This window comes from Tachypleus tridentatus, chromosome 3, assembly GCF_004210375.1.
Source record: "Tachypleus tridentatus isolate NWPU-2018 chromosome 3, ASM421037v1, whole genome shotgun sequence".
NCBI lineage: Eukaryota > Metazoa > Arthropoda > Merostomata > Xiphosura > Limulidae > Tachypleus > Tachypleus tridentatus.
Window position 1 is genome coordinate 6103019 of NC_134827.1, and position 17974 is coordinate 6120992.

At 34.0% G+C, this 17974-nt stretch overlaps 1 protein-coding gene across 3 annotated transcripts in view; it reads right to left on the bottom strand.

Moving 5' to 3' along the window:
- The window catches only part of LOC143246266 (nostrin-like), a 59898-nt gene extending 42252 nt beyond the window's left edge, over window positions 1-17646 (bottom strand). For 2 of the 3 annotated variants that reach the window (XM_076492715.1, XM_076492714.1), the window contains exons 1-2: window positions 17347-17646; window positions 14079-14164 (exon numbers count right to left, since the gene is read on the bottom strand). In XM_076492715.1, the coding sequence (XP_076348830.1) occupies window positions 14079-14164; window positions 17347-17373 (113 nt within the window). In that variant the 5' untranslated portion in view covers window positions 17374-17646. The remainder of the gene's footprint in view (window positions 1-14078; window positions 14165-17346) is intronic. The other variant, XM_076492718.1, reaches the window with a different exon arrangement.
- Window positions 17647-17974: the final 328 nt, after the last annotated feature.

Below are 17974 nucleotides of genomic sequence, written 5' to 3' on the forward strand. Positions count from 1 at the left end.
ACGGTCAATCCCACTATTCGTTGGTAAAAGAGTAGTCCAAGAGTTGGCGGTGGGTGGTGATGACTAGCTGCCTTCCCTCTAAGTCTTGCACTGCTAAATTAGGGACGGCTAGCGCAGATAGCCTTCGTGTAGCTTTGCGCGAAATTCAAAACACACCAAACCAATATATTTATATAAGTTTATTAAGTCTTTGCTCATACATTATGATAATTTATCTAAATAAACCTAGTCCACAAGTGACAGGCTTAACAATAACTGCGTTTATCCTGTTTATTGAAGAGCGTATATATCAAGGTATTACCAAGGTAATGATTTCGTCATTTCGTGCTCAGCCTTCTAGAATGAACAGCGCTTTAACACACCACAATGTTTAACCACTTTCGACTAACTGAATGGTCCTCTTCCTTGACTGGATCGCTTAACAAGGTGACATATTCAATCTCAACCGTCAGGTAATACAGGAAAAAAAACAAAAACAAAAAAACGACTAACGACACATACTTCACACCCACTACTGAGGCACCCGATTCCGCTAATCAAGATTCTTAGTGCCAAGACTAGAACAATGTCTTGGTTTTCATACAAAATTTAATAGCCCAGCATGGCCAAGTTGTTAAGGCGTTCGACTCGTGTAGCTTTGCGCGAAATTAAAAACAAATTTAATTAGCTACAAATCAATTTCACATCATGCTTTCGAGCATTAATTCCACATATTGCACAAGATAACCTAAACGTGGCCTTACATTTGTTTTATTCTTATTCATTTCCAGGCTTACGGCGACAAAAATTGGGTTTCGATACCCATGGTGGGCAGAGCACAGATAACCCTTTATGTACTTTTGGCCTGGTTTTGCGTGAAACAAACCAAACTAGTGTTGACAGCCAGACTGTGTAGCTTTGCACGAATTATCAAACAAACAATCCATTTCTGGGATTCAAATGGCGTTTCGAAATGAAAGGCTGCAGAACATAACACTATTACATGCTAACATAACATGCTTTGGGGTGGAGTACGTATTTTAAGTGAAAATCATAATTTCAAACGATTGTAATTATTCAACTGATATTTCATTACAAACCAGAAGTTTTTGTTGTTGTTATTCCCCGTCCCTTTGTAAATGCTTGATGTTTATTATTATATATAACATGAAGACGTCGCAAGATGACCTGTAATTACCAGAAATTTGGATTTTAATCACGTGAAGTTTTAATCGAATAATAAAAATCAAATGAAATTGAGCAAGAGTAGTGAAATCAAATTCAAATCCATAGGGCCCCCAGTGGAATTGTGGTAGTCTTACTGTGCTAAGAAACAGGATTTTGATGCCAGTAGTAGCACAGCACAATAGCCCTCCCTTTAAGTAGCATAAGGTTTAATAACAAACAACAATAATTCAGAGAAACTGATTTACAATACAATAAAAACCGCAACCTAGCGTCAGATTTTACAAGCATAAAAATAGAGGACATATCAAATGCGATACAAGATTTGATTAGTAGTTCTTAGGCTTTTTTATAGATTTAGAGAAAATATGCCACTGTTACCGAGAGTACGTCTTAACGTCAACAGCTTGTGGAGCTTGGCAACAATAGCTGCGAAGCATGTTTTTTGTGAGTTTTTTTCTGCTACAAGTTATTTTAAAGAGAAAAAAAGATAAACAAAACACGATCGTTTCCATTAAATTTCAAATATATAGATCTATGTAAGGTGTTAATCAGTTCGTTAACACAAATTACAGTTGTTTTATCTAACCACAGTATTACCAGTTCAGGATTAGCTTGTAACTAACTACACAGGTATGGTTTTATTGTCTTGAAAGTTTTACATATTCTACAGTTATTCCTGTACGTTGAATGGAAAATTTCCATTTTCTTCCACCACTTGCAGATTCTTTTCACAAAACATCATATGTACTTTTATACAAGTGAATAACTTTCACTAAAACTGGGTCATATTTTGTGATGCTTAAAATGTCAAAAACTACTGATTATAGATTTCTCTAAACCAATCGCCATCGTGACAGGCTTATCAATCATTCTAGAACCCACAAGAAATACACTGCTTGTATATAAACGATCAACAGACCGCATGACGTCATTTCTGAATAATATTTATTTATGCGTAATTTTTGACATTATTCTTTACCTTCAATATTATTTATTCGTCGTTATGACAACAAGTAGTTGTGTAAATGACCCATATATATTCTATTATATTTTTGGTAAATTTGTTGTAAAGAAATAAAGACAAAACATTACAGAATTTGTCAAAAAAGCGTATACGCATATTTTGGAATAAAAATTGAGATCAAGACAAATCATGGGCTTCACAAAACGTTTGCATTGTTCGTGTCGATCGACGAGTTCGAACAGTGGACAAAAAGCATTTTCCACAAATTTCGTAAACACAAAATCAGGATGAACAACGATGCATATTCATTTGATATCAATGTTATTCTCTTTACTTCAGTTTGTTTGTATTTTTATTAACAAACATAATAATAAAAAATGTTCATGTTTTGAACAAAATAATCTGATAAGTAACAGTTTTTACTTCCCAATTCGTAAAAAAATCCTTACCTTACGTTAATATTATTATCGAAATCTGCGTAACTGAATTATGTTAAATGCGTTATTAAAATCAAAAGAACTTAAGAACTTCAACTTCGTTGGCCTGTGTTATTATTCACAGCGAACTTGGGACATAGTGTTGCACACACTACAAAAGTTTTTGTTATTTTTACCTACGTATGAAGCGCGTATTTAAATTATAAAAAAACATGCCTTCTGTGGTATACAAATCTAGATGACACCGTCACGTGGAAAGTTTTGTTTTGGAATTTCGCACAAAGCTACTCGAGGGTTATCTGCGCTAGCCGTCCCTAATTTAGAAGTGTAAGACTAGAGGGAAGGCAGCTAGTCATCACTACCCACCGCCAACTCTTGGGCTACTCTTTTACTAACGAATAGTGGGATTGACCGTCACATTATACACCCCCACGGCTGGGAGGGCGAGCATGTTTAGCGCGACGCGAACTCGCGACCCTCGGATTACGAGTCGCACGCCTTACGCGCTCGGCCATGCCAGGCCTCCACGTGGAAAGAACACGTACCAGTCAAGACTCATTAACCAAAAGGAATGTTATATTATTATCAAACAATCCAAATGCGCGATTATTTAAAATTCGACATCTTCGTATAAAATCCCAATATTGTAATTTGTCAGAACATTCTTCTTCAGCACGATTTATTTGAAAAATTACAGGATAATGAGTGAGATTCTAAATGATCAAGTTTCACAATATCTAACGACGGTACACGACACACATCTAATATACGATGATCGACTAGGTAGGTACACGAACTGATTTATACTAGTGTATTGGTGTACGAATTACACTCTACAGAGTTTCACAAACTACAGTCAGTTTCAAGTATTATTCTTAACTACAGACACTGTTGGATTACATGAAATACGCAGATGCCTCGTTGCCTCAAAATCTCACTCCTAATTAAGGAATTGTAAGTGTTAAAATCTTACTGTTGCTTATAGATCATCTTCACGTAATTATGTTCGAAATAAAAGCAGCGAAACGCATACAGCCCTTACGTAGTTTCTCACAAAAACTTTAAAACAAACAAGCCTGTTATAGTATATAGCAGATGTAAATATGATGTATGCTACATGTTTTTATCCAGATATCAGAGCGGTCAGTTAAAAAAGGGCGATGAATCGAATATTATGTGACAATAATAGACGCTTTATACAAAAGATAAAAACTTCTTATTAAAATAAAATACTATACTTTGCTACGCCTCTATGAAATTACAGGATCACCACAATTTTTTTCTGAATTACTATGCAAAATTCTAAACTTTTCAAACCTACTCTCTTGCACGTAGGACACATTGATACTTAAAGGTTTCCTCGTTATTCTACCTAATTAGTTTTTAATATGGTTAAAAATGTAAAGAATAAAAACTCTAATACATTAGAAGTACAGAAAAGGATATTCAACTAAGTACATTTCAACAAATGTTCAATTTTTGTTAGCAAATTAATATCTGATCTAACCTTCCATCAAATATAATAAATTAGAATTATCAAAAGATAAAGTAGTACAGAATGAAGCACCAGTATTATATTAAACTTAACTATAATTTACATAGTTGTGTGACACGATTATGTGAGTTTCAAAGATGAAAAAGAAAAGAAAGGAGTGAAATTTTTCAGTGTTCGAAGATAATTTTTACAGGTTTTTTTTCACCCTTTTCCAAAATTTTCATACTTCTTCAGGCTAGACAGACTTGTCTGACAAGAATGATTGTTTGTAACACCTGTATTAAGAAATGTATATTCAAATAATTTGCTTTGAATTTCATGTAAAGCCCCAAACGGTTATCATGTGAAACATAGAATACCAGAGTATTTGATAATTTGTAAACTTGTACTTGTCAACATTATTATACCTTTATTATAAGATGCACTTGTTGACTTATTTTTATACTAGTGTAAATGCGGCTATTTTATAAGGTATCACGTGTAAATTAAGTTTATTTTCCTTTAAAGGAGTGTTTTTGGATTTAATTATTCTTATAGAAAGAATACACAAATTGTTATATGTTGTGCACGTTTAAGACTTGCCTATACAATGCTGTAGTTTCAAGTAACGTTTTTATTCTATTCAGTGTTGGATTGGTTTGTTTTGAATTTCGCGCAAAGCTACACGAGGGCTATCTGCGCTGCAGTGTTGGAAATGTAATCTTAATTTCAGTAGTAAATTAGAGATAACTTATAGCTTTTGAACGTTTTACGGCATATTCTTAAAATCGACATCATACTCTGAAGTGTTCATAAAACTTGAATTTTTTTTTTTTTTTAAGTATACTGTTGACACAGAAATATAAATTAAATATTAAGCCTGATTCAGTCTCACGGTTGACATGAGAATAGCTTGATATATAATAATCTTTGTTTCTTTATACATGCACAAATTACTCTTACATTTTTAGTAAACGTTATTTTATGTTCATCGTTTTAATAACTAATTTAGATTTTAAATCTACAAATCTTATTAAGGCAAAACTGAAACTATATTCGATCCCGACAAACATTTATTCTTCGTTTTACTTTGAAAGTTAGTACTGTTTATAACTGGTAATTATTGTGAAAATTTAAACCTAATATATATACACATGTGTTCACATACACTAGGTGCACTTCCGCAGGGCCCTGAAAGTATTCTGTTACAAGAGTAAATAAATCCAAAATTAAGAGTAACAACTACTTTTAGTTCTTGTTTTTGAAGTTTATATATCATGCTGTGTTGTAGCCTACAGAGTTCATAATTCTTCTCGTCATTCTTGGCATGCGTATCTTCTACTGACTTTACAACAGTACACATTTCAACGTTAAGCGTCCCCTATGTGCTGTCATTTGAGTGTTTAGTGGTTAAAACAAGTGATCACTCCAGGCGGCCTTTGGCCCCCTGTCGGAAAGAATTACTTGGAGTGTGAATTAAGAGTTACTATTTTCTGACTTCAGAACTAAATGTTCCACATTTACCTTTAACATATTTATTACTTTTTTAAGTCGTCCAGAAACTGTACCGAAAACAAGATGAATGTGAAACATTTAGTAGTTACATGAGAACCATACGGAAGAATTGTTAATTTATGTGGCAAAATACTATAGATTTTTTTTTCGTCACAAAGAAATCTCAAACATACTTTTTACACCTTGTGCGTTTGAACTTTATTATGACATGTTCATTCATGGTCCGATTACAACGGATACTATAATAACATATGCAAATAAAAAAGGCCTTATTTCTGAAAATTGTTACTCTTCTAATAGTCAATAAATAACATGGAATCAACAGGACGTGGGTTAGTAAGTTGACACGACTTAACTACCTACACAATCAAGAGCTGGAACGAGAACAGAAGTGGTCGTACATCCTCCGACACCCATGACTAATCAACCAATCAAACGTGTAACCTGTTAAAGAAACCTTAAAATTATTTGATTCTCCATTCTTGTACACAAGGCTGTTGACTGGACTACTACCGTGACCGGTGAATAAACAAGTGGACAAGAGGTGAATAAATAGAGGGTAGAGAATTGGTATGACTTGCACACTGGGAAAGCGGTCGTCGATATTGCTCAATCACGTACAGGTATACACACACTCTGCGACATTCAGTTTATATCAAAAACACAATCGATAACTGTGGAACAACACAGTTGTAAAATAAAGCAGGTAAAAGTAAAATAACCTACTTCCATATTTGAAACAAAAAGAAAAGAGTTGTATCTCAGCTAGCTAGATGAACTAACGCCGGATACAGCAGATATCAGGTGGTCCACATGTCTTTAAATTTATTACTTTCACTTCCATATACAACTCGATTTAACAAACCAGAAGAGTCACTATTTTTGCATTCGATAAATAAAGACTTCTGTTATATTAAACACATATTTTCTTCTCATTTCAGGTTCAGTTTCTTTCTCATTATAGCAAGTTCGAATCTTAAATTAGTTTATGCTTGTCAAGACAGTCTACAATAACGGATTTTAGTCAAGCTCCTACATTTAAAACATCAAATTTCCATGTATATGGGTTCTGTCAAAACTACCCTTACGATCACAAGAATAATGAACTCTTTAACATAAAGGGTTTTAAATTTAAAAACTTAAATTCAAAGTACAGCAAACAATTTCGTAGATAACTAATCTATATACATGTAGAAACTCGACAAAATAGTAGAAAATTAATAACTGTTATACCCCTTTTTCGGGCTGCTAATTTCACGCCATAAATAAATATACACAAGTTAGACAGCTGTTGCCAACAGTTGAGAAAACTATTAAGCCAGTTGAAAACATTCTGTTGTTTCAACCTTGTGTGCGTTTTCATTTACAATCTTAAACAACTGTTCATACAGTTCTCCCATTCTGCCTTCTAAAACCATGTATGTACTTTAATACAGGTGACATGGTTTTATTTTCTGATATGTAAATTGTTAAAATCCGAATATCACAGACCAATAAGAGTTTTCAGGCGTGGATTCCACTCTACAAACACGTTGATCATAAATTCAGACTAATCTAAAGTGGTAAGTCTGTTTTGTTTTCAATTTCGCGCAAAGCTACAAGAAGGCTATCCGCGATAGTCGTCCCTAATTTTGCAGTGTAAAACTAGAGGAAAGGTAGCTAGTCATTATCATTCACCGCCAACTATTGGGCTACTCTTTTACTAACAAATTGTGGGGATTGACCGTAACATTATAACGCCCCCACAGCTAAAAGGGCGAGCATATTTGGTGCGACGGCGGTTCAAACTCGCCACCCTTGAATTACGAGCCAAGTGCCTTAACCACCTGGCGGTAAGACATCGTAATTCGTCACTATCGTGATGATATTGATGTATGGAGCAGAAAGTTTCAAAAATTACACACAAGTTGTAAATTAAAAATGCTGCAAACATTTTGTTTACAGCATTCCCTGTAGCTTTGAAATGCATAGTTATTAGGTCCAGTTTGGCATCATTATACACAACGATGCAACAAAATACAGAATCTGTGTGAAATCTACAATGTTTATGAACAAGATAGATATATATTATAATACTTGCGTATTCTTTGATAGATTGTTTAGGCAGAGTATTCATGATGAAATTTTGTAGAATGGACGGCAACTGCCTGTTGTGGAGACACAAGTGTAGTGGACGACGATTCGAAAGTCTTCCTCCTTTCGTCTTTAGGACTGCCGTCCATTCTACAAAGTTTCATCAATACTGGCATACATCCCGCCAAAATTGACAGGGCAAGTACTACCACCTACCCTATAGTATACCCTATCCTCTTATTTCATAGTTAACTAAAATAAATATATTTTAGAAAATCAAATTTCACTAACAAAGAGACAGAAAATTGCAATTGAGGCAGTTGAACATCGGTAAATTCCTTTGTAAACCAGCGCAGATAGCCCTCGAGTAGCTTTGCGCGAAATTCAAAAAAACAAACAAAAAACCTTTGTAAACCAATCAAAACTAAGATCATTCATGAAGTGAATTCGTGGCGTATTCACAGAATAATTATTGGTAAAATTCAGCTAGATTAACAAATTCTAATATATATAGAAAACCAGTGCATTTTGGTAAAACTACGTTCCAACAACAACTTTTATGTCATGTTGTTTGGCAACAAAAGTAAAACCTAATATTGTTGGTTACCTACTGATAGGATAAAATGAAACTTACATACAACAAAACTGTAAAAAATATTTGCTTATTTTTTAACATAGTAGTTAGCCTCCGCTGATTAAAAAAGATTTGTTGTTTATATTAAAAACGTTGGTGATATAACAAAAAATAGTTTAATTCAGAAACGACCTAAGTTTAAAATTGAATCGATATTTTTGCTTTCATGATAAATTTTATGCACTTCGCTCTTAATTAGATGATCCCAGATTATATCTTTACTTTAGGCTTATTATACTAACACTCACTGCACTCATAAGGTATCACGGCACCCCTACCCACCCTAACGGCCTCCTTAAATACACGCCACTAAAATCATAATGAGTAGACAGTAATCGAATTATTTTATTTGGATAAATGCATTTTGGCTTTTATGACTCAAGCGTGATGTAACATGACACACAATAACTTTTATATGAGTTTGATGTGAAATAACGAAAATGTGGAGAAAAGTTATTTATAAAATTCTAAACTAACTTATCTTTCAAGTATATGCAAACACCTAGACCTGGAATGTAACGGAAATGCTGATGATAAGAACACTGACGTAACAAGAAACTAAAACAACTATTGAATTCTAATTCATCAGTGATAGAAATTATTCCGAAAATGTAATTATCAATATTAGTGTGTAAATAACATTTTTCTAAGTCAAGTCAAAATCTTTTTAAATGTCACATATATAATTTCAATAATATTTTAGTACTTCTAAATGCAATTTAACGATACTTACTTCGTCGTATTACTAGATAACCGCACGTCGTTTTTGGTTAGATTAGTATCTTGATTGCAACAGTACTTATTCCAATACAAGATTTTTAGAATAATACAAAAGAGTTCTAACCACAGACACCTAAATCTACTTGAAACGAAACAAATTTTATCCTGGATATCCTATATCCATAGGATAAAGAGCAAAAACTATTTCCTTTTTCAAATATTTCAAAAAGTAAACAAGTAGGCAGATGATTTATAAAACTTATGGATTTCAACTGTTTTATAATACTTCATGCGATTAGTTTTAATTTTATAGTTCAAAAAAACGAAGCATTTCTGTATTTATGTAAAATTTTTCTCAGTAAGACAGTTTGTTGTTTTTTACACCATGTTAAAACTTTTGACATTATCAGCGATTTCGACAGACACCTATTGCATAAGCCCCCCAGTGGCACAGTGGTATGTCTGCGGACTTACACACACACACACACATATTATATTACTATTTTGTGACATACAATACGCATGTTGATATATTATTTGTAGCTGATAATCTTATAGTCATATCTTCTGCAATATTAAAGTTACTGTATTGAAATAACTAAGCTCTACTTGAAGCTCCTTGAATTACTGTCTGTCATATTCCAGCTACTCTGATGAGACCTGGTATTGGAGGAAATATTTCAACGACACTGGCTTAGCTATATAAGATTTAGTGTTGGTTGACGTATGTTTTCCTGTGCTTTCACTCATCAGTTTCTAAAATGACGAACGTAGTTTTCTCACGTTTACGCTGTGGTTATACAACTCACTCCAGAAACAAGACTAGTTTGAGAATGATAATAAACTTACCTCAAAACATAACAAAAAAAATTAAATAAACAATGTTAAAATAAATAATTGTGCTATTATATCTTACCTAAAACTGACTTAACCTGATTTACACCTTAACAATCGTTGTTCATAGAAACTGATGATATGTATAACATCTAGACCAATACTATGCCTGTTGAGTCTCAGCCGAACTGATGAACTCTGTAATTGAGTTAAAAGCCTCATCGGCACTGGATATAGCAGACTTAAGGTGGTTGACATATTATAACATGTTCTCCTTCGCTTTCACTAAAGGTCTTCTAGACTATATGCACAAAATATCCGCACGTTGGGACTGTGATTTCACTCTAAAAAGTGTGTTCAAATCCCATAATTCAAAACAAGAATTGTTCACGGGTTGATAGTAAATGCTGTTGGTTAGCTAGCTTCCTTCTAGTCAATCAGCTCAAAATTTGGAATTGCTATGCGCAAATAGCCCTTTATGTAGCTTTGAGACAAAACATTTTAAAGCCAAATAGATCGGAAATGTGTACATGAACGATACAAGTTCATTAGAACAAAGAACATAGTAAATAGTTAACCTATTTAATGCAATAAAAAGTCAAGCTAACCAAAAATAGTACTAAAGTATGGACAAATGTACGTACAATCGCTTGAATGGTTTTTTCTCACTATATAATGCATTGTGGTTAACTTACGTATTCACTATTAAAATAAACAACACATTACAAATTCAGCCTAAATCGCAAGATTCTTTTCATATTCGTTCGAGTCAGTTTATCGTTACTTTGTGAAAAACTCACATTGGGAATCTTCCATTGCGTGTTATACACATAGGTGTGCTTTTATCTATTCAGCCTTGATACTTGACTCAAAAGTACCCAATTTATAGGAGTAACCTTTACAAATATGTCCTTACGCTAGTTATGTGTCCTTACGCCTCTCCACTATTGAGTTATCGTTTGATAATTGGAGTGTGTATGTGTGTGTTTTCTTGTAATAAAGCCGCATCGGGATATACGCTGAGTCCACTGAGGGGAGATAATTGTAGCGAACAGTCCCAAAACTATCACTTATCCCTCTACCCTTGCTACCTGGACACCACTAAATAACCTTGCCGAATCATATTAATTCGACCATCGCCTCCGCAAAGTGAAAAGTAGGTCTTGTTCTCTTTGGATCTTCGTGACTCGATTAACAACTTTCTGTTTATCAAGAAAGGATAGCCATATATAGGTTGCAAAGCTGATATAAGATTTAAAATAAAAAATAAAAGTTATAATACAAAACAGTGAAACTAAAAAGCGATTTAAAATATAATTATTACGTCAAATGATAGTATCTTAACTCGCTACTTAGTTCTTAAATGGTTAGCACTGTTTTGGTAAGAAATATTGACTTTGAAAATAGTTCCTGCATTTAAGAAAGGAAGCACATTACGCAAATATAACAAGTTGGCAAAAAATCCAAAAACGATTTATAAACATGATAGTGTTTGTTTGTTTTTCTATGGAGGGGGGGAGGGGCATGCTACGTGTTTCGATATAACATTAGTCTGTCTTCTTTCCGGCTCGGCATGGCCAGATGGTTAAGACACTCGACTTGTAATCCGAGGGTCGCGGGTTCGAATCCCGGTCGCAACAAACATACTCGCTCTTTCAGCCGTGGGGGCGTTATAATGTTACAGTGAATCCCACTATTCGTTGGTAAAAGATTAGCTTAATAGTTGGCGGTGGGTGGTGATAACTAGTTGTCTTCCCTCTAGTCTTACACTGCAAAATTAGGGACGGCTAGCGCAGATAGCCCTCGTGTAGCTTTCTACGAAATTCAAAAACAAACAAACTGTATTCTTCCCATATGGTCCACACAAGATAGAATAATATTCAGTCGAAACACGGAGTATGTTCCCTCCAAAATAAATCAATTTACGGTGCTTATAAATCGTTGTTTCCATAATAATAATTATTATTGTTCCTGCAATAATTCGCATGTTTTACAGTTATACCTAGCCGTAACTACTGAAAGAATTATCAGAAAAAACATATATGGTATTACTACTGTGTGTTTTCTTATAGCTAACTGCTAAGCCTACCGAGGGGAATAGAACCCCCTGATTTTAGCGTTGTAAATCCATAGACTTACCGCTGTGCTAGCGAGGGGAGGTATTATTACTGATTGAGGTAGACCGAAGATGAAACTCTTATTGTTCAATATAGGTATTTTATTGACTTCTGCAAGAAATAACAATTATAGTATCAGAATATTATAAAAGTAACAGATGTCATGCCCAAAAACCTTGAAATCGAAAATTACGTTTTAAAATCTGTACACGTGCAATAATAAATAGTGTAAGTATGTATCTGCTGTCCACTGAAAGCCTTTCCCCCAAGCAACTTATTCAATTACTTTATTATTCAATCTTATATCGAATCAAGTTCAGTGCGATAGTTTAATTAGTTCACGGTAATTTTTTACAATAAAGTAATTCACTGTGCTAAGAAAAGTTTTGTTTTGAGAAGAAAATTATTTGCCGACAGTAAAATGTCGTGATACCACACATTGTTGTCAGTGTCACTGTGTGGTGTTCGATTTTTACAAACACGATTAAGCTCATACATAAAAGTCCAGCTAAAAATAAATAGTCTATCCTTCATTACTCACGCTTTCTTTTTCTGGATGAATATTAACATTTGCCACTTTTTCAACAATACGTTTTTTTTTGTTTTTTTTCAAATGTTTCTCTTCTTTTATCGTCAAGGGACAGAAAGTCATTGGTTAAAATATATGCTAATAACTCAACAGCTTTCAATACCTCTTTTTGTTTGGAATTGTCCTCTGCTTTTGTTTTTGCAATAATTTCATAAGCATTTTTGTTTATGATACAACTCTTAAATATCTTATTAAGTAAAATATTTGAATATTTTAATTATCCTTAATATAATTCAAATGTTTTTTGCATTGTTGGTAACTACACTATATATATATATATATATATATATATAAACAATGGCAAACACTTCATTTGATCTGAGGAAACAAAGTAATTTTTAAAAATAGATAAAACAAGTTGAGAACACGTTTTAAATGTATAACTAGCTGTCTTTGATGCATTCTGCACGTGCTGTTTGTCTTCGAAAGACAAATCCTGTTTCTTGTTCACATTTGATAAGTTGCTGATTAGGTGATCATTTTAACCTCGGTTATCATACATGGTACAACCTAAACAAGGCATTGGAAGGATTGGTTTTGAATTTCGCACAAAACCACACAAGGGATATCTGCGCTAGCCGTCCCTAATTTAGCAGTGTAAGAAAGCAAGTCATCACCACCCACCGCAAACTCTTGGACTACTCTTTAATCAACGAATAGTGAAATTGATCGACACATTATAACGCTCCCACAGCTGAAATGGCCAACATGTTTGGTGTGACGAGAATTCGAACCCGTGACCCTCAGGTTGCGAGCCAATCGCCCTAACCACTTGGCTAGGGTGTAGAAGGTCAACTACAACACTTGCCGACTGCTATCTGCACAGTTAAGAATGGCTAATCCATTGTCTACGGATTCGATACAGATTTTGGGGCAGAACACGGTATGTAAAATCAAGAAGGCTACTTTTTACTTTAACTCCGTACAATGCGACGTCCGTGAGTTTGTCATTTTACAGACTAAATAAAATAAGATCTCTTCAGAAGTCGTCCTCTGACTGATAGCAGGGAAAAGGAAGTATAATCGTTTCTAAGTATTTCAAGTTGCCAAAATTTAACGAGGCTCTTTCAGTCAGACTTACTCTGGTCATTTTGAATATGTGGTTACTTATGTTACACGGGTTACAGTTGGTAATATATTGTCAGTAAACTGAAGCATTAAGTGTTTTCATTGAAAACTAAGTTATAATGCTTTCGGTTAATCCTTACATGTCATGCTTGATCACAATAATCATACACTAGACTTATCCGTATATCGCCGTTTCTGTAACTTGGAAATATTCTATAGTTTGGTCGCTCTTAAAATATTATATTACATTCTTCTGAAGCTGTAAAGTTAGGTTAATTATATCCACTGGTTAATTCATGATGTCAGAAGAACATGATGGTTCAAGAAGTCTTGATAGAAATGAATGAGGGGTATAGGGTTTTTATTCATCCATTGGGTTGGAATAGTAAAATGCGGTACTATTATTGAATTTCCTGTGGAATTTAGTACTATGATTTATTAAAAAGGATTAGTATAAAAATATGAAAAAAAAAAATACAATCTTACCGTTCTTGTAAAATAGAAGCGATCTCTTTACAAAAGTCTCCGCCCTGTTTTATAAACTTTCGTAAATCTTCAAACCCGTTTGGTCCCTATAATTAAGGAAAGCAAGCGTAAGTTTCTTTTTTAAAAAACAGGATAATAAGACACGTAAGTAAATATTCTAAATAAATATGTTTATTTACACTATTTGTAAAGGAGAGGATTCAATGAACGTTTCAACATTTTTTCGGGTTTATAGCAATAATTAATGTTTCTAATTTCACGAGTCTTACATACCAGTTTTAAATACAATAGTTTCTCACTGTAGTTAGTTAATTTGTTCAAAAAAAAAAATTAGCATAGTAAAAACATGTACTGTTTTTCCCGGCGTCGGTTTGTTTGTTTGTTTTTGAATTTCGGACAAAGCTACTCGAGGGCTATCTGTGCTAGCCGTCCCTAATTTAGCAGTGTAAGACTAGAGGGAAGGCAGCTAGTCATCACCACCCACCGCCAACTCTTGGGCTACTCTTTTATCAACGAATAGTGGGATTGATCGTAACATTATAATGCCCCCACGGCTGAAAGGGCGAGCATGTTTGGCACGACGGGGATGCGAACCCTCGACCCACAAATTACGAGTCGCACGCCTTAACACGCTTGACCATGCCGGGCTTCCCGGCGTCGGAGACGCACCCCCATTTTGACTAGCTAAATTTTGAAAAAAAAAAAAAAGAGATAAACATAATAATAAGGTTGCATCACTTCCAATCTCACTAAGATGTTTCGTGGATTGTTTAGTGACTGACGGTACATAAATCCTCTTACCCACTTCTCGTTTTTTGTGAGCTGTATTACATCTACCTTTGAAAGTGTATACCTTATAATATCATTGGAATATATGTATTATCACCAGTAATAACGTTATTCTAAACCTACTCTAGCAGTGCCTTTATTTTTTGTAAAAGCCATAATATGGGCTATGTTAAAAAATTTGATTAAGTTGAACTGTTACAGAGAGCTACTACCGAGAATAGGTCTGTGTTTGAGATCGTTATACAACTGAACATAATTGTCTGAAGAAACCAAAACAAACGATATTTTGCGAATGGTTGCCGTTACTGAGTGGTGTTTCTGAAATTTTACTTTTCATATGTTCTTATAATGTTGCCTTAATAACAAGATCATTCGAGGTGAGTAAAAATGTCATTATTTGATAGGAAACAGACAAATTGGGCCATCGACTGGTTTACCTTAGCCTCCTGCGGAAGTGTCAATAAATTCTGTGATCATTCATGATTATCTTGTTTATTTATTTGTTATTTAATACTAAGCAACTTATACATTTCATTCTGGGTCATATAGACGGGCTTAGTTTGCTGTCTTGTATCGAAACCCTTCCTCTAGGCTTAGGTTTAGGCCTATAGCAACGTAACTTTCGGCCTGGAAGACGCAGGGTAAATATTTGAGACTTATTTTGGGGAAAAAAAATAGCGTCTTCGACGTTGGGAAATACGGTAAATGTTTAATACTTAGACAGTTATTATTGCTTTTTAATAATAAAAAAAAATGTTCTGTTTCTAGAGCTGAAGTATATCTTAGTACATACTGTACATACGGGATGACGCGATAGCCACACATTTAACGTAAACTATGCCTGGAAATACATTCACTACCATACTTCAAAATCTGATTGTGAAATGTCAATAATAAAATATTAACATTTTTATCAGTTACAAAGATATAACAAAAACTTCTTGAATTCGATAACAGCTTACGTGTTTTAGAAACGATTAAGAGCGGAATTATCGTGTTTTAAGAAGTTTCTGAGGCTCAGACTCTTTACAAGCATAACAAAAAAGCAGTTGTTTTTTTCAAGCTTACAACAGCCCTGTCTCCGGTCGGTCAGCAGTAATTCTCCAGATTTAAAACTCCAAAACCCGGGATTCGATTTCCCAAAGCAGCTGAAAACAAACAGCGAGCCCAAAATATCGGAATACAAAACAATTATAAATATCATTTATGACATAAAACATGTTTTTATTTTTATTACTGAAACTCCAAGTTGTTTAATACACACACTTACCTACTAATCTACCAAGAAAGAACATCTGCGCCACACCGCGTATGAAATTGTCAGATTTTTTTTTTTTTTTTGGCGCTTCGGTCACATTTTAGTAGCATTAGTACGTGGCAAGAACACCTGCGACGCGTTTCCTATTAAAGAAATATTCGTTATTTCGAAACAAACCGAAACTGGAACATTCTAGTGAGAATCTGATACAAATCACCTGGTCGCTCTCTTTCTTCCACAATAAGAGTAATCAATAAGGTATCTTTATATTTCGTATCTTATCAATAAAAGGAAGTAAAAGCAACATCTGCTGTGTAGTAATAAAATTCTTTTCCGTCGATAGTGTATCAACTTTTACGTTGCTTCTATTCTCGATTAGAATATCTTTTTCTAAGCGTTACTTTTACGATGAACATAACATAAAATTAAAAAAAAAACATTTAGTTTTCAAAGGGAGACGAACTTAATTCAACTTATTTATAATGCTGAAATATTTCACTTAAAATAGTTAGGGACTTTTTTTTAAATAATGCAATTAATTTCATTATCCCGTGAAAGAAGACAAATCTGATTTTCAAAGGAGATCCTTCTAGAACACGTGAGCGGCTTTTGCCATCGAACTTTGTGTTCCTAGAATTTTACCTGCCAAAACACGCCACGCTTTGCTTACCACGGTTGGAATAGAGCTTGTTACAGACTTCTTTCTAAATGGTCTTGGTGCCCTAGTTGATCCTTGTTCATTTGTTTCCCAATACCATTAATTTCAAGGGATGTTCCCCTCTTGGAAATTATAAATCTCCGATATAATCGCATCTTTATATTCTGAATGAATGAATACTTTGCGTCCGAAAGGGTTGTCACACATCATTCCCAAATGCGATCACTTTTATATGGAATCACATCAGAACTACCAATGAAACGGCGTTGTCAAAACGTAGTTCTGATACATGTCTTAATAAATTATAACAGTTTATTTGAGTTCGAGATATAGAGCTGGAACTTATACAACTTTAAATATTGCATCATACGTTCATTGCTATTGCTAGTAACAGCATCAGTATCATCATGACTGAAATAACTTCCGAAAACAATTATAAACAATTTCGACAAGTTACATTGGTTTGATTAGTGTGTTTTAGTTATGTAAATTATATACGACTAGTGACACAATCTCAATCACAAATTAGGCAAATATAAATATAAATAACAATTTCTACTCACCTTAAAAGTGTCTTTAAAGAGTGCCATGTCCAGATTTTTTAATTACATGCTCTTTACTGGTGCATTTTCTTACGAATTAACTCGTAGTTATTTTACAAGGTATTCAAAAGGTGTAGTTCACAAATATTTGCATACGGCTTCATCTATATTGCGATATTTTATACTTGTATACTATTGTTCTGATGTTATCGTTCTGACGGTGGTTGAAATATATCAGTTTCCCATCACTATGAAATACATGAAAAACAAACGTGTCCACCACACAGTTCAAACACACACATCAACCTCTATGTTTACAATGAAACAGTTGTGAGACGAGTACTGTGATTTAAACAGGTTCTACCAAATCGAGGCTACGAAGTTGTCACGTGAGAACAAGTAACGGCACACATGGTTAATGTATTGAGATTTTGATTGTTATGTATATATACATATATTACATTAATATTGTATTTAAAGATGTCTCAGTAATATTTTATAATTAGTACCACAGATTTAATTATGCTTTATGAAAAAACAGTCACACATGAAACAGATATGAGTAATCGGAACTTTATCACCATCAGTGAATAATCACTGATAATTTGATGCCCTGTCCCTTACATTCTAGGCCTAAATTTTGAACTTA